The 26840-nt window shown below is 41.8% G+C and overlaps 2 protein-coding genes across 2 annotated transcripts in view; both read left to right on the top strand.

Moving 5' to 3' along the window:
- Window positions 1–17099, top strand: part of Adam9 (ADAM metallopeptidase domain 9) — an 82349-nt gene extending 65250 nt beyond the window's left edge. Inside the window, exons 17-22 of the mRNA XM_036209386.1 lie at window positions 1737–1817; window positions 2392–2497; window positions 8603–8738; window positions 10263–10482; window positions 13653–13720; window positions 15701–17099. Of these exons, the coding sequence (XP_036065279.1) occupies window positions 1737–1817; window positions 2392–2497; window positions 8603–8738; window positions 10263–10482; window positions 13653–13720; window positions 15701–15794 (705 nt within the window). The 3' untranslated portion in view covers window positions 15795–17099. The remainder of the gene's footprint in view (window positions 1–1736; window positions 1818–2391; window positions 2498–8602; window positions 8739–10262; window positions 10483–13652; window positions 13721–15700) is intronic.
- Window positions 16683–26840, top strand: part of Adam32 (ADAM metallopeptidase domain 32) — a 102963-nt gene continuing 92805 nt past the window's right edge. Inside the window, exons 1-3 of the mRNA XM_036166914.1 lie at window positions 16683–16696; window positions 17911–17982; window positions 18365–18458. Of these exons, the coding sequence (XP_036022807.1) occupies window positions 16683–16696; window positions 17911–17982; window positions 18365–18458 (180 nt within the window). The remainder of the gene's footprint in view (window positions 16697–17910; window positions 17983–18364; window positions 18459–26840) is intronic.

Raw genomic sequence — 26840 nt, 5'->3', positions numbered from 1 at the left:
TGGGACCTTGGCTTTTCCCCTTAGAGAGACAGGAGTTATCAGTGCAGTGGCTGATGTGTGCTCGTGATGCACTTGAGATACCTGTGCTCCCTTTAGGCAGCAGTGTTTGACGAGCTTCCTGCTGACTGTGTCCCATTATGTGACAGTTTTCTGCTGACTGTATCCCGTCTCCCCCAAACAGTATATAAGGTGCTGTATTTCTTAATAAGCTTGCTTGTCATAAGCCATCAGCTTATGTGAGACTTCCTGATCCCAGCTTAGTGTCCTCTTTCTCTTCTTATCCCTGGCTCTCCTCATGAGGGGGCCCTGCCACTGAAAAGCGACCTGGTTCAGATGACACCATTCCCTGCTTGCTCTGTCTGTCTGTCTGTCTCTCTCTGTGTCTCTGTGTCTCTGTCTCTCAGCTACTGCCCCAGAGCCCTGGTTGCCTGCATGCTGCTCATGGACTCCCTCTGAAACTGGAAACCCCAATGAATTCTTTCTTTCATAAGTTCCCTATAAAATTATAATGATTTATTTCTCATTTGTCCTAGAAATTCCTCTATCATTTTATTATTAGTCATGCTATTAAAAAATAAAAGATAGCTTTTATTATAAAATAAGATATTCTTTTATTTTTTTATTTATATTTATTTTTTGTTTGTTTATTTGTTTTTGGAGACAGGGTTTCTCTGTGTAGTTTTGGTGCCTGTCTTGGATCTCGCTATGTAGACCAGGCTGGCCTTGAACTCACAGAGATCCGCCTGGCTCTGTCTCCTGAGTGCTGGGATTAAAGGGTTGTGCCACCGTCACCTGGCCTATTTTTAATTTTTTAAATGGAACTATTTCTAGGTTTACCAGCAACTCTCCATTACTTTTTATTTTATTTTATTATATTATTATCATTATTATTAATATTTTAAGCAAGGGTTTCACTGGAGAGCCTATTTTGACCTCAAACTCATGGTCCTCCTGCCTTAGTCTCCCAAGTGTTGGGGTTACAGATGTGCACTATCATACTCAGCATGTGGTTTCCTTCGATTTGAAAAAAATTCCTTTGTGAATATTTTCCTAAGGTCTTCATTTCTATACTCATATCAAAAATAGACTTGAATCATTGAATCATTCTTCCTGGCCTTCGTATAATCTTTGTCTTTTTAATCATTAGTTCTGTGTTACTTAGTTAATTTCACTCTTTCTACATTAAAGTGTATGTATATAATATTGGAATTAACTATGCCTTGAAAGTTTGAAGAATTCCCCAAAGATGGGTCCAGTAAGCAAGATGACTCAGTGGGTAAAGATACCTGTTGTCAAAGTCAGCCTAATGACCTGAATTCCATCCTTGGGACAGAACCAACCAGAGGTTGTCCCTTGACTTACACACACACATTGTCATTCACTTGTATGAATATTCACATGTGCTTGCCCGTAGCTGTATGCACACACACACACACCAAATCAAAATGTAATAAGAAATTAAAAATAAGAATCCTTCAGTGAAATCATGATGCTGATCTTTTTTCCCTCTGATATTCTTTTGTTTTGTTTTTCGAGACAGGGTTTCTCTGTGTAGCCCTGGTTGTCCTGGAACTCACTCTGTAGACCAGGCTGGCCTTGAATTCACAGAGATCCTCCTGCCTCTGCCTCCCAAGTGCTGGCATTAAAGGCATGTACCACCATCTCCTGGCCCTGGTATTCTTTTTAATGTGTCCAGTTTTTCTGTATATCACTTAATTCTTTGTTTATTTTTTCAGATTTGTAGGAATTTCCAGTGTGTAAATGCTTCTGTCCTGAATTATGACTGTGACATTCAGGAAAAATGTCACGGCCATGGGGTAAGCAGTGTTCCCTTTGGTTTGTTCCTAGTGGTAGTGCTGAGGTGTCAATCCCAAAGAGGATTAGATGAGAATTCCCACAGTTCCTAGGTAGATCTTGGGAGAATTTGTTTGTTGGCAAATGTTTCATTTAAAACACACACACACACACACACACACACACACACACACACACACACACACACTTGCTAGGTGTGTTGGTGCATGTCCACAGAGTGGGTTCCAATCTAGCCAGTGCTGCACAGTGAGATCCTGTCTGGAGCCGGGGGGTGGTGGCTCACACCTTTAATCCCAGCACTCGGGAGGCAGAGCCAGGCAGATCTCTGTGAGTTCGAGGCCAGCCTGGTCTACAGATCGAGATCCAGGACAGGCACCAAAACTACACAGAGAAACCGTCTCGAAGAACAAAAACAAAAACAAAACAAAACAAACAAACAAACAAACAAACAGAGATCCTGTCTGGGGGTGGGGGGCGGGTAATGAGTTTGTATGAATTTCTTCTTCTTGGTTCCCATTCTGTGGTTGATTCAGAGCACACTCACAATTAACACATGCTGTTTTGCTTGTTTTAAAGGTGTGTAATAGCAATAAAAACTGTCACTGTGAAAACGGCTGGGCTCCCCCACATTGCGAAACTAAAGGCTACGGAGGAAGTGTGGACAGCGGGCCGACATATAATGGCAAGTAACACTGGAGGGCATTGGTGTGGCCTGCAGCTGCCCTGGGCACGAGCCGGCATCTGCATCCCTTTCTTCAGACGCCTCATCCACTGTGCATTGGAATTGAGTTCATTCTGTTTCCTGCTTTGCTCGCAGACATTTCTGGGGTTTTAGTTTAGTAAACCCTTTCCTTTCAGGTCTGTGCCTGCCCTTAGAGGTTAGCCCTCCTCTAGCTCTCCCACCACCTTGCTTCCTGCTGTGTGGGCCCAGATCTCACCAGAGGTCTCTGGTGTTCTCCTTGCAGCTCTTGCTATGTGTCCTTGCTCTCAACTCAGTGCCTCCCCACAGCTGTTAGGATGGGCCCAGCCTGCATCCCCTCAGCTCAGCTTCCAGCCACACTTCACTGTGCTCCAGCAAGAAGTAATTCCTTCGTTACCTCAGGGCCCATTGCTACTCACGCTGTAGTTTCTTATTTCTGGTAGGTGTGTTCCCTACCTGCCCCAATCTCAATGAGTCTGCTCCTCCTCTCTTTTCCACATGCCACTGTGATTGCTTTTTAAGAACATCTCGGGCTGGAGAGAAGGCTCAGAGGTTAAGAGCACTGAAAGCTCTTCCAGAGGTCCTGAGTTCAATTCCCAGCACCCACATGGTGGCTCACAACCATCTGCAATGAGATCTGGTGCCCTCTTCTGTATACATAATAAATAAAATAAATCTTAAAACAAAAACAAAAAAAAGAACATCTCATTTTTATTTTCCTGGGAGAAGATAAGCTTTCTTTCCTTGGGCGAACACTTAGTGGGGTAACTAGATCATAGGTACATGTTTGGTATTGCCAGAAATTGCCAGGTCTTCCCAAAGTGGCTGCGGGAGCCCAACACTGTCTGCAGCTGTGGCTCATGACCAGAGGCTGTTTGGAAAATCTCTGTGGTTCATTGATCCAGGGTTGCTCAAAGTAGTTGGTCCTGCCCTGACTCATTGTCAGGTGCATGTCGCTGTTAACCTCACACTCAGCAAAAAGACATACATCATCTCACACATCGTCATAAGAGGTAGGGGGAGCACAGGCAGTGAGATGTTTTGGAAAGAAAAAACCCATGTTCATGTAATACGTATTGCAGCACGCTGTAACGGTTCTACTTTCCTACTCATTACTGTTAGCCTCTTACCATGCCCTTGTGTAAGTAGACTTTGTCACAGGTGTGTGTGTGTATAGTCAGAGCACAGTTGGTGCTGGATACTGTCTGTGTCCCCTGAGGGTCTGTGGAGCTTCCCTAACATTAGTTAGGGCCAGTGTTTGCCACTGAAGCCATTCTTGACACACATGGTGGTGTTCAGTTGTGCTTTGACATTGCATTCTCCTAGTTACTAAGGATGTGGAGCATCTTTTCATATGCATGCTTTCAGTAACGTATCTTATTTATTGATGTCTCTGTTCAATGTTTTTCCTCAATTTTTCCTTTTTCAAATTTAACAGTTCCTTGTATATTATGAATATAAATCCTTCATCAAATATATGCTTTGTATATATTTGCATTTTATTTTTAAAATTTTTTATATAGATTTTTTTTAAATTAAAAGTTTTTATTTTATTTAGTGTGTGTGCACCTGAGTGTGCATGCACGCGCACATGCATGGCACAACACGTGTGGAAATTCTCTCCTTCCAGTCTGTACATCCTGGAGATTGAACTCAGGTTGTCAGGCTTGATGTAAGTTCCTGTACCTGCTGACCCACCTCCCTGGCCCTTTTAAAAAATTAAAATCTATTTGATGTAATTTTGTCTGTGTGGCTGACTGTGCCATACCATGTGAGTGTGAAGGTCAGAAAATAACATGTCTGAGTAGGGTTTTCCCACTGTGTGGGTGCCTGGAATCCAACTCAGGTCTCATCTCTCTGACTCCAAGAAGGATGCTCCCCCTGTTGGGGACAGGCAGGGATACTCACCACTACACTAACAAGGAAGTGACCGGTAGATTTTTGTTTTTTATTAATAGTAGATAGTGGCTATATATTAATGAGTGTCATGAATCTCCATCCATGCGTTTTCAGGCTTTGCTTGAGTTTAATATCTTGTCTCCTGACTGCCCTGTCCTACTCTGCCCTGTTGCCTTATTCCATTTTCTTTTCATTTATTAATTTCTCATCTGCTCTTAGAACATTAGCTTTATAAAACATAGTCTGTGTTTGAGATAAAACATTTGAAGCTAGTTTTTCTGTTTGCCTTATTTTGATTAACACAATAATCTCTAATTTTCTTTTCATTTAAAAAAATTATTTATTTTATATGCATTGGTGTTTTTGCCTTCACAGTTGTGAGCTGCTGTGTGGATGCTGGGAATTGAACCTGGGTCCCCTGGAAGAGCAGCCCGTGCTCTTAACCACTGAGCCATCTCTCTGGCCCCTAATTTTATTTTCTTACAAATGACAAAATTTCTTTTTTCTTTATTGATGAATAATACTCCTTTGTTTATATTTATATAATTATATTTATTCATTCATTGACAGGCACTTAAGTTGGTTCTTTATTTTAATACAGTGAAACTACTGAACTAGACTACTCTGTGGGAAGAAAGAAAGGTTTATTGGGGGATCACACTTCCAAGTTGTCTCTTGAGTGCAGAGGATAACAGTGGGTGGGAAAAGCCTCACCAGTTTTAAGGAGGCAGGTTTTGTGTGTGTGTGTGTGTGTGTGTGTGTGTGTGTGTGTGTGTGTGTGTGTGTATGGGGGCGGGGCAGCGGTGAGCAGGTGCGAACCAGCACAGCTTGGGAGTTAGAGCAGCTAGAGGTGGGTGTGAACCAGAACAGCCTGGGAGTTAAAGCAGCTAGAGGTGGGGTGTGGGCCAGAACAGCCTGGGAGTTAGCATGGGGACTTTGATCTGTTGCAGGCTTGTCTGGGTTAATGGGGACCTAGATGCTCTTTGCTGGAGGTCATTGACTGTAGAGGGCAGGTAGGGAAAATAATGGCTTTTCCTGACAAACAGAAACTCACTTCGTGAGATTTCTGAGGAGTGCTGACTTGCGGTTTCTATTTGCTCAGTAGCAATCCTTCTGTTTCCCTGGTCAGAGTTCTGCTATCATTTAGGACATTATCAGTGGCACTGTCATTTAAGACAGGGCCTGCTTTGGACCTTGTGAATAATGCCACGGTAAACATGGATAGGCATGTATCTCTGCTATGACCTTGGTTCTTTTGGATATATCCTTAGGAGGAGTGCAGCTTGATTGCCGACTTATTCTGGTTTTAGGCTTTTAAAAAGATTTCCACCAACAGCTCACAATGTCCTTTTCCTGTCTTCCATCCTCAATAGCATTCTGTGTTTCCTCTGAATCATCGTTGTGACTAGGCTGAGGCAGAATCTTAGGGGAGTTTTGATTTGTACTTCCCCAATGACTCTTGAAAAGGTTTTTAGTTTATCTGCCCGGTCATGGATGGGATTACTGTTTTTGTGTTCAATATTTGAGCTTGTCGGTCCCTGTCATGTGTTCTGTAGTTTGCCTACTTACTGTGTTATGTAGAGGCTTTCTACTTTGATGCAATCTTACTGATTAGTTCCTACTTTTATTTCCTGAGTTACGGATTCCTAACTAATCAGGACATCTCCGTGCTAGTATCTTCAAGTTCTTCCTTCCTGTGTTTCCCTGTAGTAACCTCACAGAGTCGGGTCTTACATGGAGGCCCTTGATCCTTTGTGACACCAGGGACAGGTGTGTGTGCAGACATCCACTTTCCCACACTTTGCCGAAGTGGTTGTCTGTCTCCTCCATCCAGATTCAGTTCGTTCTGTCTGTGTGGGGTCACCTCATGACCCCGTTAGTCGATGTGCCTGTTGTCATGCCAACATTACGGAGTTTTTGTACTATGGGTATTTTGAAATTGAGCACCTATAATGCGCTGCTCATTTTGCTTAGAATGCCTTTGTCTGTCTGAGGCCTGTTGTGTTTACAAATGAGTTTTCAGATGTCTTTTCCATTTCTGTGAAGGGTGGCACTGTGATTGAGCCTCAGGTGGCTTTGGTAATAGGTTATTTTAGCAGCCCGTGAGCATGTGGGGTGTCTTTTTTCTTGGTTTTGTCATTTTCATTATAGAGGTTTTTTATCTTCTTAGTTAGTTTTATGCCTTGATTCTTATTGTTTGTTTTGTTTTGGGGCTACTATGAATGGGACCATTTCCCTGGTTTGCTCTTACTCTGGTGTAGGTTTCTGTTTGTTTGTTTGTTTGTTTTTTCCATGTATTGGGTTTTCACTTGAAAGTATATAATGGTCCAGCTAAATTTAAAAAATCGGTTCTAAGAGTATATGGTGGCATCTTTGGGAGTTTGCAGTATAGATGATCGCACCTGCACACAGGAGTAATTGAACTTCTTCCGTTCCTCTTAGAGGCTTTCATTTCTGTTTCTGGACTGGTTTCACGTGTAAGTTTTCAGTACCGCAGTGAGTAAGAAGGCCGAAGGCTGGGGGGCACCCTTGTCATGATGCTGCTTTTAGAGGAGACGCTTGCTGGTTCCCCTTAATCATCCTGGCTGTGGTCAGTATATTGTTTGTTGTGTTGAGGGCCTTCCACACATGGTTTATGCAGTATTTCTCATGAGGGGGTGTTGAGTTTCATCTCAGGCTTTTTCTGTGTCTTGAGATGTGTGCTGACGTTTTCTTCATATTTACACCCTACGTTGAGCCATCCTTATATAATGAAACCATCTTAATGATAGTGTATGGTTTTGTTTTTGTTTTGTTTTTGTTTTTTTGTGGAGCTGAGGATCCAACCCAAGGCCTTGCGCTTGCCAGGCAAGCGCTCTACCACTGAGCTAAATCCCCAACCCCGATAGTGTATAATTTTTCAGGTATGTTTTACAATTTGATTTTCAAGTATTTTATTGAGGATTTTGTATCTGTTTCTATGAAGGATGTTCATCTGTAGGCGCCCCCCCGCTTATCTCCCTTGTTTTCTTCCTTGATGTATCTTTATCATAATCTGAACAAGAGTTACACTGGCTTTGAGGATTGCTGTTGGAAGATTCCCTCCCTTTCTAATGCATGGAAGAGTTTGAGGGAACCCATGTCAGTTTGTCTTTAAATGTCTGGAGCACTGAGCCGCGAGTCTGCCTGTGCCTAGTTATTTCATTCATTGTTGGAAGACTTCCTGTTACAGCGGCAAGGTCAGTGGTTGTTGACTTTGTAGATCTTAATATTCTCCCGGCTTAATTGGGAGAGATGACTGTCTAAATCAATATCTTGTGGATTTCCCCGTTTATTGGACTTGTAAAAACTTCTCTAATAATCTTCTGGATTTCAGTTTGATCTGTTGTAATATTCCCCTTTCAACTGGAATTTTATTGATCGAAATCTCTTTTGATTTGTCTAAGGGTTTGCCAATTTTATCCTGTCATTTGCATCTGGAAAGAATAACACCATGGGCGAATTTCCATGTCATATTGTAGACAAAGCTAAATCTATGATGTATAATGAGCTTGAAGAAATGGAAAAGAAAACCAAATATTCAGTATAAAACATGGAAAAATGCTCAACTCAGTATAAAAACTTAATTTTAAGTTACATATGATGCCTTTTTTTTAACCTACCATGTTGGAAAAAAAGCTGAATTTTGGCCTTGTAGGGGCTATGGAAAATTTTTATATATCGCTTGGGAGTGTACCAAATTTTAGCCATTACTGTGGAGGACAGCGTTGTAACACATCTAAGAAAGGATGAATGCATTTCCCTGATGTAGAACAAATCTTCTCTGGGGAAAGTTATTCTGTGGTCATGCCGGAGTATATATGCCATGCCTGGCTTAAGAGCAAAGTCCCACGTTATAACATGTCTTCATTACTGAAATGTTGACCAAATAGCAGCACGTATCAGAGCCCCCTCTCTGTCTATGTAGCTGGATTGAGAGCAAGGAAGGCTGTGTGTGTGGTGTAGACAGACAGGAGCCGGTGAAGAAGTGATGCCCGGTAGTGCCTGTGTGACGAAGGAATGCCGGGAGATGTGTTTTGTCCTTTCTTGGGTTTGCATGAAGAAACACTAGAAGATTAAATAAGAACAATGCTGATGTGAAAATGTACAACTACCTGGGCCATCCTGGGTAGAGAGCACTGACATCTAATGTGCGTGTTGTCTTTCCAGCAAAGAGCACGGCGCTGAGGGACGGACTTCTGGTGTTCTTCTTCCTGGTCGTTCCCCTTATTGCATTCGCCATTTTCCTCTTTGTCAAGAGAAATGACCTTCGGAAAACCTTCTTTAGGAAGAAGAGGTCGCAAGCGTAAGCTTACTTAGCTTCTCCTTTTTAATGTGTACTAAGTAATGTAAAGTCACTCTTTGTGATCTGTCTTGGAACTCAGAAATCTTTTAGAAATGGGGTTCTGTGATATTGGGCTGTTCTTTGGATGGGATAAACATGGGTGAAGATGGTGGGGGTCCAGCCCTGCTGGCGTGGGCTTGTGGTCCAAACACTTGGGAGGCTGAGGCAGGAGGGCCGTGAGTTCAAGGCTGGTCTGGACTGTCTACGGACACCTTATTACTCACACACACACAGTCTCTCTCTTACACACACAGGCATACACACGCAGCCACACAAAGGGCTGAGTGAGCTGTCTGTATGCTGTGGTCCTTAGGGCTCATTGTGCCTTGCGCTGGTTTCTGATAGCTGTAAGTAGAATTGAGGGCCTGACCTTTGATTTAGGTTTTCTAACAAGAGATGAAACATGGGATAAAGATAAGACGTGTGGGGAACTTCCATGTCTCCCTTTCATGTATCAGTTCTTAGGAAGTTTCAACTCTCAGTTTTGAAAATGGAATTTAAGACCTAAGTTTTGGTGGGAAAAAGTTAAGGTTTTTATAATTCAGACAGCTGATGCTTTTCAGTCCGTATGTTGAACTTTCTTAAACATCCCCATCAAAAGTCACTTCTAAAGCATTGAATCAGTATTTAGAATATGTTAATGAGGGCATTGTAACCAGATAGGAGTTCAGATTTTTTTGGTCAGTAATTTGGTAAAAATGTGAACTGAAATTTGGCATATCTCATTGAGTCTGGGCTTACTTCCTATAAAATGAGGATAATAATATTACCTATTTTGTAGGGTTTTTAAAGGTTAAATGAGGAAGTATCAGCCAAGCCCAGTACGGACATGCAGTTCTTGTATAGCTCTGATAACGGTTCCAGGTGTCCATGTAGACTTTGGGGCCATGTTTGTCGCATACTGTGTTATACTTTCCTGCAGTGTGCTGATAGGAGGAGCTTCAGACTTGAAAGTATTCTGTCCCCTACCCCCACTGGCCATCACAGTTTCCTGTATCACTGTGTCCGAGTCTGCAGTTTTAGTCACATGGGGAGAGCAGTCTCCAAGCATCCCTGCCTGGCAGGCTCTCTGGCTCCTCAGAGGGGCGATTGCTTAGCTGGTGTGGCTCCAGCCACTGAACTTGCTGAGTTTTAGGGTGACGGCTTCACATGTGCATGCAACCTCAGAATTTGCTTTTAATTTTCTCTGATTTTAAGAAAAATTGAGGAGAAAAGTTGGAGAACACTGACCTCATTGATTGAATTTCATAGATTCTTAGAATTTCAGGTCCTTGAATTTTGAAATGGGCTTAGGAATCTCTTCTAGTTCCACAAGGATGAGATTTGTGTGAATGCCATTAAAAATACCACGGAGGCCTCAGCTTCTTCTGTTGTCATGGCTACCATCACCAACAGGGTTATTTTGCATTGGGAAAATTGAAGCTATGTGTAGTATTCCTGTACAGATGTGCTCATGAATTAACTCCGAGTACTCATGTCTTTCAGATCAGATGGCAGAAGTCAAGCAAGCGTGTCTCGACAGTCTGGGGGTCCTAATGTCTCTAGACAACCTGGAGGTCCAAGTGTCTCTAGACAACCTGGAGGTCCAAGTGTCTCTAGACAACCTGGAGGCCCAAGCGTCTCTAGACAGCCTGGGGGTCCAGGCATCTCTAGACAGCTCGGGGGTCCTCAGCATGTTCCTCCAGTCGGCCCATCTAGAGAAGCTGTAAGTTTCACAAAACTGTTTCTAGCCCTTCCCCAAATAGTACTACCAGCTGGGGCATGAGCGTGTAGGTTTCATTAAATCAGGATATACTCTTCATCCATCCCTCAGTAGACACTTCAGTTGTATCCAGCCTTGGCCAACCAAATCAGAAAAAAAGAACCTCAAAAGGAAAGAATTTTGAATGTTTATAACACAAAGAAATGATTCCTGGAGCCGGAGAGATGACTTGTTGCTCTTTTGGAAGACCCGAGTTCGATTCCCAGCACTAACATGGTGGTGACAACTACCTATAACCCCAGTTCCAGGGGTCCAGTAGCCACAAATGTGCAGGCAAAATCGTCATACACATAAATTATTTTACATAAAGTAAAATAGTAAATACAAAGTCATTAACCAAGTGCTAGCTATTTAAGAAGGTAGTGTGGAGGCAGCAGATGGCGCCGAGCTGTCTACCCGCCCTTCCTCTTTGACACAGGGTTTTTCCTCAAGTTTCCCAAGTTGACCTTGAACTTACAGTTCTCCTGTTCGGCTTTCTGAGTATCTGAGATTGCACACCTGTGCCACCAGCCCTTTTGTAGTTATTTAAAGTGTACAATAGATCATTATAATCTAGTCGCTCTGTTCATTGGGAAATGTTTACTCCTCTGTAACTGTAACTTGTGTGTGAAAAGACTGTGGTATCTCCAGTGCGTTTTCTTAGCACTTCTGCCAAAAATCAGTTGACCTGGGGGCTGGAGAGACAGCTCAGAAGTTAAGAGCATTGGCTGCTCTTGCAGAGGCCCTGGGTTCAGTTCCCAACACCCTCATGGCAGCTCACAACCACCCTGAGTTCTAGTTCCAGGGGGATCCGATGCCTGCTTCTGGCCTCCTTGGACACCAGGCATGCACAGGGTGCACTTACATACACTCAAGCAAAACATACATATAAAATATCTTTTAAAAAAAAATACCATTGCCCTAGCCAGAGAAATGGTTCAGTGGGTGAAGGGCTTGCTTTCAAAGTTTTGGGGACCTGCGTTTGAATCCCTGGAACCCATGTGAAGTTGGTCATGACAGCACACATCTGTAATCTTGGTGTTCCCAACTGAGACTGGAGGTGCAAACAGAAGCCCCAGAAGCACTTGGGCCAGCTAGTCTGGTGTGCCCAGCATGAACAACAGAGACTGGGTCAGAAAGGGAGATTAGCAAGGACTGGTACCCAAGGGTGCCCTCTGACTTCCACATACAAGCTGTGGCGTGCACACCTGCACACATGTCACTCACACACTCCACGTCACTGGAATTTTGACAGGGATTGCATTGACATTGTGGGTTGCCTTGGGTTGTATGAGCATTTAGCTTAGTTAAATTCGTTGGGTTAGTTCTTGCTGATCCAAATCTTACTTGTGAATCATCTGTTTAGATTTTTTATTTATTCACCAGTCACTAGTGATAGGCTGCATGTTTCTAGACACATATTTCTTTTCTAGTTTACTCAGTTTGTTGTTCACAGCAGCAGCTTAAGGATCATTTGTTTGGCTGCATTTTGGATTATAATGCCTCCTCTTCCGGTTCTGAATCTGCCATCCTTTCTTTTTCTGATAGTCTGGTGTATCAGTTCCTTTTCCTTTTGCTTTGATAAAGAACCCTGGCAAAGCAGCTTCCAGACAGAAGGGCTCATTTTGGCTCCCAGTTCGAGGGTGCACAGTCCTTTGTGTTAGGAAAGCAAAGGCAGCTGGATCTTGAGACAGTCAGGAAGAGGAGAGCAGTGTGAGCTCTTCCCCCTTTTGAAGCTGCCCACAACCCAAACCCAAAGAATGGTGCCTGCCACCCTCCATCATGGTGGGTCTTCCAACTCCAGTTAATCAAGCTAATCCCTCACAGGTGTGCTGGAGGCTCATCTCTGAGGTAATTTTAGATCCTGTCAAGATGAAAGTCAGTATTGACCATCATGTCTAGATAATAGTATTTTGCTCTTATCTTTTCAAGACCTTAATCCTCATCTTCACAAATGTTTCTTGACTATTTCAAGTATCTCTCCTCTCCTCTTTATTTTTTCTTTCCTTCTACTAACTTTATCATAGAATTTCCTTCTTACAGTTTTTATGATTGGTTTATTTTTATTTTTGTAGGTTTTATAATAAAGCATTAGGTCGTTATTTGAGAATTTCCTCCTTTTGAAATGGCATGTCCTCCTTTAGATGTAGGTATTTAGTGCTTTAAGTTTGCTGTGAACTCTCCTTAGATTTCCCTCAGATGGATCTTACAAGCGTTGTTAATTCTGTGTTTACATTTTTGTCTTGAGGTGTTTCTGTATCTCTCTTGATTTCTCAACCCAATGATTGTTCAGAAATGTAGTGTTTAATTTCTGTGCACTTTTGAGTTTTCTGAAATTTCTCTTATATTTATTTTAGTCATGCCATTGTGGATGGGCTACTTGAGATGATTTCACTATTCTTATATTTCTTAAGATTTGGTTTGTGGCTGAACAAATGCTCTCTCATGGAGAATGTTCAGTGCACTTGAGAACAATGAGTATTTGCCTCTATATAATGGAATGTTATTTGTGTATCTGTTTGGTATATGGTTCATGGCTGATGTGTCCTTACTGATTTTTCTGTCTGCACAAGCTACAGATGACTGAAAACAGAACATTGGACTTGTTTTACAGTCTATTTCTACTGCAGATCAGTTCATATTTGCTGAATTTCACCACTGTGTCAAGGAAGAGTATCATGAATTCTAATATTAGGGATAATAGGTGATTGGCATTCATGGTACCAGTTAGGTAACTATTAGAAGCCTATAAGCTAATAAAATTTCAGAATATTTTACTTAAAATATATTGGCAGTTTTTAGTTAATTCAATTTCATTATACCGTAGCATTATTTAATTTGAAAATACAGCCTTAAAATAAGGAAGTATAACAGTTAGTAGTAAAGTTGGGTTGAACAGGAAAATACTTTTCAATCTGCTGTCCTGGAGATCAATCTTGGAGCTTTATGCATGCTAGAAAAGCACTCTGCCATTGATCCTCACCCTTGGCTGATTTAACCAAAAAAGTTTTGAATATCAGCATTGTAAGTAGCCTGATAAGTATATTAATTACTTTTATACAAAATAACCTTAGGCCTAAGACAGATTTATGATTGCACTCTAGCAGTAACTATGCACTTTCTTTTCTTTTCAGCCGATGACTGCCAACAGATTTCCAGTACCAACCTATGCAGCCAAGCAGCCTCCGCAGTTTCCATCAAGGTCAGGAAGAAAGGGGTTTGGATGACTTGACCACATTAAAATCCAGGAGTCAGTGCCTTACAATATCCACTTAAAGTTGACTTAGGGCAAGGTATTAGGTAATTTAGCTTATAACAAGTTCGGATAGCACACGATTTGTGAAAAAGCTTTCTAAGAACTTTTATATGAGTGTTGTTGTATTAGTACAACATCAGAAAAGAAATCTTAACGAAAACGGGGTCAGGCTGCCACCCTGTAGAGCTTTCGGTGTGTATGAAATTCAGAATCAAGGACCTGGTAGAAGACTTGGTGGTGGTACCCGCTTTCCCACAGAGAATGGCTGGAGAAGCTAGAGCAGGAGGATGCGAGCCTCTGGACAGGAAGAGACCGAGGAGGTAGGGACTGTGGGGCCAGGGCCGGAGCAGGACACAGAGATGACTGGCTTTGCGGAGGATGTTTCCGTCACACGCTCCTCCACTGTTCTGATGACAAGTCAGGAACCAGCGGGTCAGAAGAGCTTCCACGGAACTGGGAGGGCAGAGGAGGCAGAATTATAGTTCTGCCCAGGGAGACGTCTCAAGACAAGCTTTCGAGGCTTTGGGGACCCAGGGCCAGAGATGTTCTATACCCTTGACTGATTTCTACACCAAAGAGCCAGGAATACAAGTGTAGACATTGTGACTGAAACTATATAATACACCATGAAAAGAGAATCAGGGATCTTCTAGTGATCATCAGACATGGACTTTAAATAATCCTGATCATGTTAGTGGTCCAGATTGAGATTTCAGCATAGAACTGGAAATTAAAAAACAAACAAACAAATAAACCCCCTCCCCCCAAACTGCAGATCCCAGAATCTAAAAGCACCAGAACTGAAGTGATGGGCTCAATGCATAACATTTGAAGGACATGTGAAATATATTACTATATTTTATGTCATATGAAATGAGTGTTTGCCAGTATGTGTGTATGTTTGTATGTATGTGTGTGTATGTGTGTATATATGTATGTGTGTATATGTGTATGTATGTATATGTGTATGTATGTAAATGTGTATGTGTGTATATATGTATGTATGTATGTGTGTGTATGTATATATGTATACATGTATGTATGTATGCATGTATGTATGTATGTATGTGTGTGTGTGTATGTATACCATGTGTGTTGTTGCACATGGAGGCCAGAAGAGGATGTCACATCCCCTTGAACTGGACTTTCTAATGGTTGTGAGCCACCACATGGGTGCTGGGAACAGAAACCAAGCCTTCTATAAGACCATCAGTTGTTCTTAACTTCTGAGCCTTCTCCTCAGCCATACCCAGAATCCACCCATACTTTTTTAATTAAAGATAATGTTAAGTATACAGAAGTAAAACAATATGAAAATGAAAACTATTTAACAGCTGAGGATTGCCCCTCCTCCAGTAACCCTTAGCTTCCTGTAGCTCCTCAGGGAGGGGGGCAGGTCCCATGAGTTCCTCCTACATACATACGTGATGGGATGCTGGTGGGCTTTTTTTCAATTAGATCTTGTCTGGGTGCCCTCCATGTCTGCAGCTTCTTGGGTTTAACAGCCAGGTCACAGCCAGGACACAGGGTTTCCCAGCACATCTCCAGTTCTCAGGATCTTTGGTTCTCTCTACTGCCTTTTCTTGGGTGTTCCATGAACCACAGAGGGGGTGCATAGATGTCCTATTCGGAACTGAGTGCTCAGCTGTCACACACACACACACACACACACACACACACACACACACACACACACTGATTCCCCATTTTAGACCAGTTAGACCAGCCTACACTAGTCTAACGCCAGGTCCCTTTCTTTAGCCAGTGAATACCATATGGACAATGATCTTGGAGCACAGAGTAGAAAGTGCCCTTCTTGCCTGTGCTCAGAGAGGTTGAGGGTCGTGTTGTGTTGAACTTGTCATGAATCCAGCATTATTTCATCCAGTCCACGCACTCTGCTGACTTTTTTTTTTCTCCTCCCAGGCCACCTCCACCACAGCCAAAAATATCATCTCAGGGAAATTTGGTTCCTGCTCGGCCGGCTCCTGCCCCTCCATTGTACAGCTCCCTCACCTGATGTTAGGTTTTTATTTCTCAGATGTCTTCAGGGAACTGAGCAAATGCTTTTTTTTTTTTTTTTCCTGATGTTTTCTTGAAAAGCCTTTCTCTTCCAACTGTGGATGAAAACAAACTACCACAAAACAAGCTTTATTAACACAGAAACGGAGTGGGGAGTTGAGAAATACAGGAATGTGCAGACACTCCAGGAGATTTAGAGTTAACTTCCTATCATTAAAAACGTCTCCTTTGGTCATTTGTGAGTTTAATGCCCTTAACGTGGATTAAGTTATTGTGAACATAATATTGTAATGATTCTCAAATTAACTGTATTGGTGTCAAATTTGTCATGATGTGCTTAAATGTAACCTTAGTTTTCATTAATAGTTTCTGGTTGAACATTTGAACATGTATTAACCTAGGAAAACTGACTAACTGCCAATAATGTCTACGATTTCATCTTGCATGGATTAACAGCCATTTATACAGATTCCTGTCTCTTTCTCATACACAAAAATGCAGATGTCCCGAAGAAGAATACACAAGAACTACAATTACTAGGTCGTGATATAATTTGAAAGTTTGAAATAATGGTGTGTATTCAGTTATTGGCTTCCACTTTTTATGATCTTTCACGAATAATAGCTATGATAAAATTGATTTAACACTAAATCAGTTACTGGCTTCCATTTTTATGATCTTTCAGCTATAATGAATGGTAGAAATTGATTTAACACTAAATTTTCTTTACGCATCATGTAAAGCATTATGGTAGTGTTGCTGTAGTTGAGGTGCACATTTTACAAAGCATTATGGTAGTGCTGCTTTGGTTGAAGTCACACTTTACGGTACAGTACAAGGTGGTAGACCCAAGCAGATAGGTGTCGACTGTACAGAAGCACGGAGAATGCCTTCCGCCAGGTGAGCTGTTGTAATAAAACCACTTGAGAATTCATGAGCACTTTAACTCTCAAATCTGAATTTCAAAGCTTGATATTGAGTCATTTAGGATGTTTACATTTACTAAGGTGTGCTGGATCTTGTCTCTTTTGACTAATATTTTCATAAAAATTAGAGTGGAGAGAGGAAGGAAGAAATGGTTTCCTTAGGTAACTACAGACGTTATCATGGCATCTGTGAGTTACTATCTCAGCTGTATTAAAATGAATTTGTACTTTGAAAGAAATGATATTGACACTAAAATTTTAAACACTTAAATTTTTTCATAATCTTTCATAAAGAAGTTTAATAATAGGTATATTAACTGAATTTCATTAGTTTTCTAAAATAATATTTTGGTTTGTGTATATATACATATTAAAATAAAAACATTTACAACAAATAAAATACTTGAAATTCCTTTTTGGACTTCCTGTTACTTTCTAAATACACAACTATTTGGAGTCTTATTAATTTATGTGTTATGACTTTTGCCAAATGTGCATAACGCCTGTGTTGAAGGAAAACACATTAGAAGATATAAAGTTCACTTTTCAGGATAAACATTTTAGCAGTTACCCTGGTGAGGAACAAGGCGGTGTTGAAAGCCGCAGGTCCCGCCCACCTCTGGGGATGAAGAAAGGTGGCTGACTGACGGGAGTCTGCCTTCAGCATGTGACTATAGCCCTGAGGCTTCAGCTAGGTGGTGGGCTGACATGTAGGCACTGTAGAATATCGGGGATCTGCCATTGCTGAGTAAATGAATTGCACTGGTAAGTTTCTAAGAAGAACGAGATTGCATGAGTTTTAGCCAAAGTGCACCAGAAAACCAGGTGGGAAAGAGAGCCTGGTGGCGAGTCCAAGCAGCCTTGTGCTTGCGGAAGCATTAATCCAGACTAAGAAAATCATTTTACTCTTTCTTGAAATATTTCTCCACACATCGCGAAAACAAATCTTAGTTTAACCTTAGAAAGAATACGTACATATATTGTGCTTTGGCTCCGGTGCGCCATCACAAGCGTCTCCAGCTCCACATGTGCGGGTTTTGCCACAGCGCGGGGGGATCAGGGTGAGAACTGAGGTGAGTGGTGGCAGATGGAGGCGGGGTAGGAGTGGGTGCGCTCCAAAGACGTGGCCCACCCAGGCCCCACGCACGTGCCCCACGCAACGGCTTTACAACTGCCTGGGTGCTCCAGGAGGCGCCATGCTGGGCGCCACGCTGTGCCCACTGCTGCTGCTGCTCGGGAGCGTGCTGGCATCAGGAGCCGGTGAGCGCCCCGCGGGGCTGGCACTCTGAGTTTGGGGGACACTTTTTCTTGTAGGTCTGTCATGCACGTCATAAAACTCAAAAAGCATATCCCCCCAAAGGGCTCCCGACAGCTCTGGAACCCCACTTAAACTCCAAAACCACTGTCCACAGATGATGTGCATGCCATACTAATTCGTCCGGAAATAAGAACGGAAGGCCAATGACCCACACAACCCCAAGCTCAGAGTGCACATGGGGTCTGGGCAGGGGCATACTCCTGGCTGAATTGTCGGATCAAGTAGGGTGCTTTAGATGCTCACGGCAACCTGGCAGGTGGTGATGCCCAAGTTGTGAGTCCAGCGCTTGTCTCTAGCTCTGACGTGTTGCCGGACGTCCTGTAGACCTTGTGGAATGCGTCTTTTGCTTCCCTGTCGGGGCTTCCTCACATGGGAGAGTGGGAAAGTGAAGGCAGGGTGCCAGCACGGTCGGGTTCGGGTGAGTGCCCTCTTCCTGTTTATTACATTAGAAATTAAAGTAGAAATGTAAGGGCGTGTAGTAATATTTAAAACAACAGAGCCATACCTTTTACATGTTAACACACTTGAAAACTAAGAAAAGCCAAAATGGAAACACAGCTAAGAACTGTTCTCCAGGGGCAGGATAGAAAGCTGGCCTAGCTTTGATTTCCCGCAGATCTCCTTAACACCTGCATCGAGAGAAGACGCCTAGATTGTAGTCCTTCTGCTTCCAGTCTGGTGCTGCGTGTTTAACTAACGAGGTACAAAAGTAGCCGTTTCAGACAATCACAGGCTCTCTGCATGCTACACCTATGTTGGGCCAAGAGGAGAATAGTTGCAATACAGAATCTAAAAACATACCAGCAAGCTTTACTCAATTTTTTTAGATTAAAATATATCAATAACTCCCCTTTCTTCCCTTTAGTCCATCCAACCCCCCAAAACTCCCTCACCTCTTTTTACTTAATTGAAAAAAAAAAATATATATATATATACATACATACATAAACACACACACACACACACACACACATACAATATACATGTATTTATATAGACTTAAACCAGCAAACTTTTCTTCATGAAATTCAATGGAATATCAATATTGAAGATTGATTTTTATGCCTGTATATATTAATGTATTATCTTTAATCTTTAAAACTGTGGGAAATACACAAATTTACCAACAGCTTTTAAAAGATTTTTTTTTTTAATTTAAATTTTACGTGTATGGGTATTTTGCCTGCATGTAAGTCTGTGGACCACTGCTGGGCCCGGTGCCCTTGGAGGTCAGGAGAAGGTGAAACAGTATTCCTTAGAACTGGAATTACAAACAGTTGTGAGCTGCCATGTGGGTGCTGGGAATCCAACCCAGGTCCTCTGGAAACGGTTAGTGCTTGTAACCTTTGAACCACCTCTCCAGCTCTTCAAACAGTTTTTTAAAAAAAGAAAAATCATTAAACTTTACTTTTTAGGGCAGTTTCAGATTCATAGTGAAAGAGAGCAGAAAATAGTGTTTGGATGTAGTCCCTGTTCTCCATCCTTCCACAGGGGTCAACAGGGATGTATTTGTTTCAGCGGACGAGCCTGCTTGCACTTGGGTTCTGATGCTCTGTGTTTTGCCCATCACTGCAGTGTCAGGCAGAGTAGCCTCACTGACCTGACAATCCTCTGTGCGGGATCCCATCCCTCCTCCTTCCCACTCTCCCTAGGCAACCACCCTTCCCTGTCTGCCTTTCCCAGAAGGTTGTACAGTTGGAATCATGCATGATGTAGCTAGCCTTGCAGACAGGTTTCTTTTAATTTGAAGCATGCAATTTGGATTCCTTAATGTCTCTTTGTGGCTTGATAGCTTATTTCTTCGAAGTGTTGAAAACTATCCATTCCGTTGTCTGTATCAGCCACAGTTTATCCATTTAGCTACAGAGAGACATCTCAGCGGCTCCCCATTTCAACAGTGGTGAAGACAGCCACTGTCTACATGCACGCTCAGGTTTTATATGAACACAGTTTTTCATTCCTTTGGAGTCATTATGATGGTAAGAGGATGTAGTAGTGTCTCATTGTTTTAATTTACAATTTCCTAATGGCATATGCTGTTGAAATCGTGATGTTTGGCCTTCAGCCTAGCCTTTAAACGCCGAGCCCTCTCTTCAGCCCTACTGTCAAGATCTTCTCATAGGCTCACTTGCTCTTTATTTCTTTTTGAGAGGGGTCTTTTCAGGCTATTTGTCCATTTTTAAACGTGAGTTCTGTGCCACTCTTCACTTTAAAAATTCTTTGTATGTTATAATCTTCTATCAGATGTGCTTTAACCTTCTTATATGTGTCTATATGTCTGGTGTGTGTGTGTGTGTGTGTGTGTGTGTGTGTGTGTGTGTGTGTGTGTGTGTGTGATGATACAGAGATCAGAGGACAACAGCCCCAGATGTCAGTCTCTCCTTGCACTTTATTTAAAGATCCTCTCTTGGTTTTCACTTTGCCGAGCTGGCCCTTGCACTTCCAGGGACATTCTGTCTCCACATCCAATCCCTCTGTAGGACCACAGGAATCACAGATGTGTCTTCCCATGCCCAGCTTTAGTTGGCTTCTGGAGATTTGAACTCAGGACCTCATACTTGCACGATGGGTGTTTTATCCACTGAGCTATTGCCCCAGTCCAGATCTTCTTTTGAAGAACATTTTTTTTTTCTCAGTCTATGCCCTTTCTTTTCCTCTTGGCATTATCTTTTTGCAGAGCCTAAGTTTTAGTTTTTGGATGCCCTTTATTATTTTATTGTATCCCCCCCCCAATTCTGTTTTTAAAAAATGTTTTAGAAAACACAACATGTTGCTGTTCACTGTAGAAACCATGTTCCAATAGACCTCTTAAAACCCTCCCTCCAGCGTAGTTAAACATTCATACCACTGAAAACTTCTTCCTAACTTGCTCCTACCCCCAGCCTGAGAACATACACGTTTACTTCTTCCTGCCTATGACAGGGTTCACGTGACTTTGCTCAGTCCCTGGTGTTGGTAAATCTGAAACAGAAGCTCCTCTAACACTGGCATGTGGCTCAGCAAGGTGGTTCCACTGTGATGTGCCAATATTATATTGCTTGCGATTGCACATTCTACTTTGTGGATGGATTATACACATTTCGTTAAAAGTTCTCAGGGTTTTGAATGGGTTGCATTGGTTTGGTAGGTATTTTAGTTTATTTGAAAAGTTTTAAAAAACATTAAGTGTAAGAACATGGCTTATCCTTGTTTGGATGGTCTAGGTTCCATAGTTTTCTCCACTTTCTTGTTCTTCAGTCTAGCACAGTTTTCTGTCCCATTCATGAATGGGATCCTTTAAAAAAGTTGTTCATTACTGGTGCTTCTGAAGTGAGTGATATGTTAATTTTATACTCGATTGCTTTTGTTCTGCTTTTATTGTTGTAGATGATCATATCATTCTCTATTTACGATAACGGATATGTCCTTGTCCTTCATCCAGGCTGGGGCCTGTAAACAATAGGAATCATCGTGACTGGTTCCTACCTTTAATAGTAATGTGAGCAAGGGCTTCCATTGAACAGATATCTGTTGTACAGATGAATCATCTTTGTGAAAGTTCAGTTTTTAATTGAAATGGGTTGTTTTTTTTGTTTTGTTTTGTTTTTTGCTTGTTATTGCGAGGGCCTTGGGCTGTGGGTGCTACGGCACATGGAGGGAGGTCAGAAGACAACTTTGAGGAGTTAGTTCTCTCTTTCCACCTTTACATGGGTGCCAGAAATTGAACTCCGGACGCCGGGCCTGCATGGTAAGTGCCTTTACCTGTTGAGCTATCTTGCCTGCTCAAATGTTTGTTTTTTGTTTTTGTTTTTGTTTTTGTTTTTTTGTTTTTTCGAGACAGGGTTTTTCAGTGTAGCTTTGGTGCCTGTCCTGGAGCTTATTCTGCAGACCATGCTGGCCTCGAACTCACAGAGATCCGCCTGCCTTTGCCTCCCAAGTGCTGGGATTAAAGGCGTGCACCATCACCAACTGGCTGCTCAAATGTTTTATTATTGTTTGGTCATTTAAACGAACAGGTATCTACTTTGCTGAAATCTTTATCAAAATAATTTTTGTCTGTGAAGAGTTTTCAGTCGTGCATATTTATTGCTTTTTCATCTGTTGTATGGTCATATGCTCTTACTTCTATATGTGTTGAGAATAGCAGAAGTATTTTTTCTCATTTCAACTGCTATAGGAATTCTTGGGATAAATTCTTCTTGGTCATGCTTTACCATTTTGATATATTAATTCAATTGATGTAGACTAAATTTTGCTTAGAATTTTGTACTTAGGATCACAAGTAGACAGGCATATTCAGCTTCCTCATACTCTCTTTAACTTTATTATGAATATTATATAAACCATTACAGATATCACTTTCTCTCTTTATGCATTTATTTTAGATGAATGCTATATTCTTTGAGCTAATATATGAAAACTACTTAAGACTTTTTGATCTTCTTTCTGTGTTTTCCTTCTTGCCCCCACTGCCTGTCTTTTCTTATCTGTCCATATTGATCTCTTCATTAATTCTTTTCCCCAGGTCACTTTCTATAGTTTCATTGGTAATTTAAAAAAATTTTTGTTTGAAGACATGTTAGAATTCTCTTATGAGTTTCTGTAATAATTCTTACTAAAGGGTTGGGGAAATGGCTTGGTACTTAAGAGTATTTGCTGGGTAAGCTCAGGGACATGAGTTCAGATCCCTAACACTGATTTGTAAAAAACATCCAGATGTGGGCACCTGTACCTGTGTGTCCAGTGCTGGGGTGGGATTTGGGGGGAAGGTTCTGAGACAGGAGGATTTCTGGGGCTTGCTTGCTAGCTAGCCTAGCCATAAAATTGTGAGCTCCAGTTGCAGCAAGAGACGATCTCAAGGTAAAAGGCAGAGAGCGATAAGAAAGGGTACCAATGTCCTCCCCTGGCCACCACATACCTACATGGGTATGTATGTACACACACACACACACACACACACACACATGCATACACACAATTCTTTTTTTTTTATTAAAGTGAACTTCATGTAATAAACTTAACTATTTTAAAGTGAACAGTAACATTATATTAATAAATTCCATCTCCTTTTCTTGATGCCACAGTAACTCTTAAGGTCACAGATGTACACTGTGTCACTAGAATTTCTAAGTTACTAATTGAATGAAAACTCCCAGACTTTGGAAAACAAATACACTCTCGTTATGTGAGGTCACACAAATTTCGGGGTTTATTTATTACTGTTATACAGTTTCCTATCTTACATAGACTGGTAGAGTGGTATGCTACCACTACAAAGTTAAAATATATGCCTATAGCCTGAATGTTGAGCAATGAGTGTTGAGTAGCAGGTCACATGGAAATAGACACCTGTTGGGAAAACTGAGGTCTGTGTTAGAGAGTTGCCAAGCAGCCTCTGCTAAAACAATATGAAACAATGTAGCAAGCTCCATTCTATAGAAGAAGGGATGCTCATAGTGTAGAGAGGTTCTGTTGCCCAAGACTGGCCACCACTGGAAGAAAGAAATCATTTCCCGAAATAACTAGTCAGAAATAGATTATAACAGTAAAGACAGTAAGCTCAGTACCGTGAATCTTTTCAGAATTTTAAATGGTGACAGATTTCAGATCCTGAATAGTGATTGAGCCTCAGTAAAAACTCTCAGTTGTGCTGGACAGTGGTGGCACATGCCTTTAATCCCAACACTCGGGAGGTGGAGGCAGGCGGATCTCTGTGAGCTGGAGGCCAGCCTGGTCTACAGAGCGAGATCCAGGACAGCCAAGGTTGTTACACAGAGAAACCTTGTAAACTCTCATTTGGATAGCATTACTCCAGGCAAAGCTCTGTGTAATTATTTTATTTGTATTCAAGATAATTACTCTTTTGCTTATATGTTAATTTTGTCCTTGCATTTTTAAAAATTTCCTCTAAGAACAAATAGTTCTAATTATTCCTCTCTTAAAATGCAAACCATTTTATTAAATGAGTGGAATAAATAGTAGTTTTTACACTTACATGCATTGCTTAGAGAATATAAAGTAGAGATCTATAATCCTGAAATCTACCACAAGAGAAAGGGCTCATCAGGTAAATGTATCTGCTGTCATGATTGACAACCTGGGTTTGATCCCTAGGACTCACACAGTGGAAGGAGAAAACCGTCTACAACAAGCTGTCTTCGGAACACCTCTGGTACACTATGGACTATGTAACACACACACACACACACACACACACACACACACACACACACACACAATTTAAACAAAAATAGAATATGACCAGAGTATGTTTCATGTCCATATGAAATAGTGTAATGAAATCCATTATTTTGTACAGTTAATTAAAAACAGACATAGAACAACACTGGTCCAAAGCTTTCCCAAGCCTTTCTTTCTACATTGTATGTGGATGAAGTTACACTGTACCATATTGGTTACTGCTGTCATTGCGGCAACAGTATTCAGAAACACCTTAAGAGAAGAAGAAATTATTTTTGCCCTCAGTTGAAAGCTTCAGTCCTATAGTTTTCATAAGCTTTCTAGCCATACATTCTGACTGAGTTTCTAAGTATGTGGGTGGTTTGGAGATGTTCCCTCCTTGCTTAGTTTTGTGGCAGCAATTTTTTGCACATTCTTTCTATTTTTTTCCCATGGAGCAGCTCTCCAGGGTGTGTTCTCATGTGTGCCCCAAGACTTGTGCAATATGCCATGGCTTTCTCACGTAGTACATCCATGGAGAGTCTCTCCGGAGTGTTTTCATGAATTTGAAAAGAACGGTGAAAACTGGGTGGTTTCCTACAGCCCTTGTCTTTATGAGTGTGTGTGTATCACTGTGTTTTTGAAAGCCCATGAGAGAGATGCAGTTGTCCCCATACTGTCCATATTTAGAGGGTTTCTCTCAGTGCATGTGATAAAAGAAGAGCTCTTGCCCATATTCCTTACATTGGTATGACCATCTTTAATGTGTATTATCTCATTTTTAAAACTTCTTGGAAGCTGGGCTGGAGCACTGACTATTCTTCCAGAGGTCCTGAGTTCAATTTCCAGCACCCACATGGCGGCTCACAACTATCTGTAATGAGATCTGGTGCCCTCTTCTGTGTACATAATAAATAAATAAATCTTTAAACAAACAAACAAACAAAAAACAACTTCTTGGAAGCAAATGCATGCTTTCCACCACTTTCCATACATCCCTCAATGTGAGTTCCTTCATGTCAAAGAACAAATTGTTGGTAATGCAAACCTCCCCAAACTCCCTTCACCTTCGTCTCTAAGGATGTGTGTTTGCTGTGTGGTGGTTTCACTGGAGTTTTTGAAGTCAAGATAGATGAAGCCTTTCCCACAATGCCTGTGTGTATATGGCTTCTCTCTGCATCCCTGACACTCAGGGTTTGTGCCTTGGGTATAACCTGACAGGTTAGTTGAGATGATTGGCCGATGAAGGCTTTTGCACGTAAAATGCAGCTCCTTGTCTTTACCCCAGACGTTGTCTTCTTGCTTTCATTGGAATCTGGAATCTTGTTGGACGTTTCTTTCTTTTGACTGTTCTCTTTGCTTTACAAGGCCTCTCTACCTCACAACTTCTGAGATTTGTCCTTGGTTTTTGGACTGACTTCAGTCACATAGCTGTGGGTCCCACAGCTGGTGCGCAGCCTTTATTCTGTATTTGAGTTTATTTAATGCTTACTTCTAGACTTTATAGTACAATATAGGTATAGTTATGGGGGGGGATCTGTCTGTCTGTTGTGAAGGGCATGAGGATTAGTTTCTTGGGGAATTCATTTATAAATATTCATCTTTTCTTTGGTACTTGACTGACAGTGTTATTTAGTATAAATTTCTTGGGTCTCCAATTGGAGTGTTTTAATATTAAATACCTGAGTCACACTGCATTTTTCCCTTTATGGTCTGACACAGTTTACTCCCTAGTGCTGGGATAAACTCCATGACACAAAGCAACTTGGAGAGGAAAAGACGTATATTGGTGAAATTATTAAGGCCACTCCACGTAGTTAAAAGGGAGGTTTATTTTGTGGGGTAACTTACAAATGAAGGGGTAGGTTGCAGGCAAAGGTATAGGGTAGTCCGGCGGTGTTCTCTGGAGAACTCTGCTCGGTCCACCTCTAGTGTCCCGCGTCCCGGAACCAAGAGAGCACCTCCTCCTGCTCCTCGGTCTTCCGCTCCTTCCTCTGCCCTGCCTTGTGGGCGTGATCATTACTGAAGCCTCAATGGGGGTTGGAACTTCCAGGCCAATGCTGGGATGGCTACCCACTACAGACGTATGTCATCTTACAGTTCCATGTCACAGTCCATCATTAGGGAAGCTTAGGCAGGAACTCAGGGCAGGAACCTGGAGGCTGGAACTTAAGTGGAGGCCATGGAAGAAAGCTGCTTACTGGCTTGCTCTCATAGCCCATGCAGCTTGCTTTTGATGCAACTCAGTACCAACTTCCCAGAAGTGGCCTGACCCACAGTGGACTTGGCCTGCTGACGTCAACTGTTAATCAAGGAAATGGCCCACAGACTTGCCTAGGGGTCAATCTTAAGGGTTCATTTTCTCACTGGATCTTCCTCCTCCCAGATGACTTAGCTGTGTCAAGCCAAAAGTAACCGAACCAGAACAGTGATGTGTGATGTTTTTCAATTTATATTCCCACTTGATTCTTGATTTTAAAAGCTCAACAATGTCACAGACTATGGCTCACCTTTGACTCATTTCTGTGCATTGTTCCCAACAGGCCAGGCACTTTCTGGTTTATTGTTTCAAAATTTTTTATTTCAGCAAGGTTTTCTTGAATTATATTTGATTGGTTTATTTTTGTCTGTGTGTGTAGCA

The sequence above is a fragment of the Onychomys torridus genome, chromosome 17 (genome assembly GCF_903995425.1).
Source record: "Onychomys torridus chromosome 17, mOncTor1.1, whole genome shotgun sequence".
Classification (NCBI taxonomy): Eukaryota; Metazoa; Chordata; class Mammalia; order Rodentia; family Cricetidae; genus Onychomys; species Onychomys torridus.
This window is presented reverse-complemented; position numbering and strand designations above follow the sequence as displayed.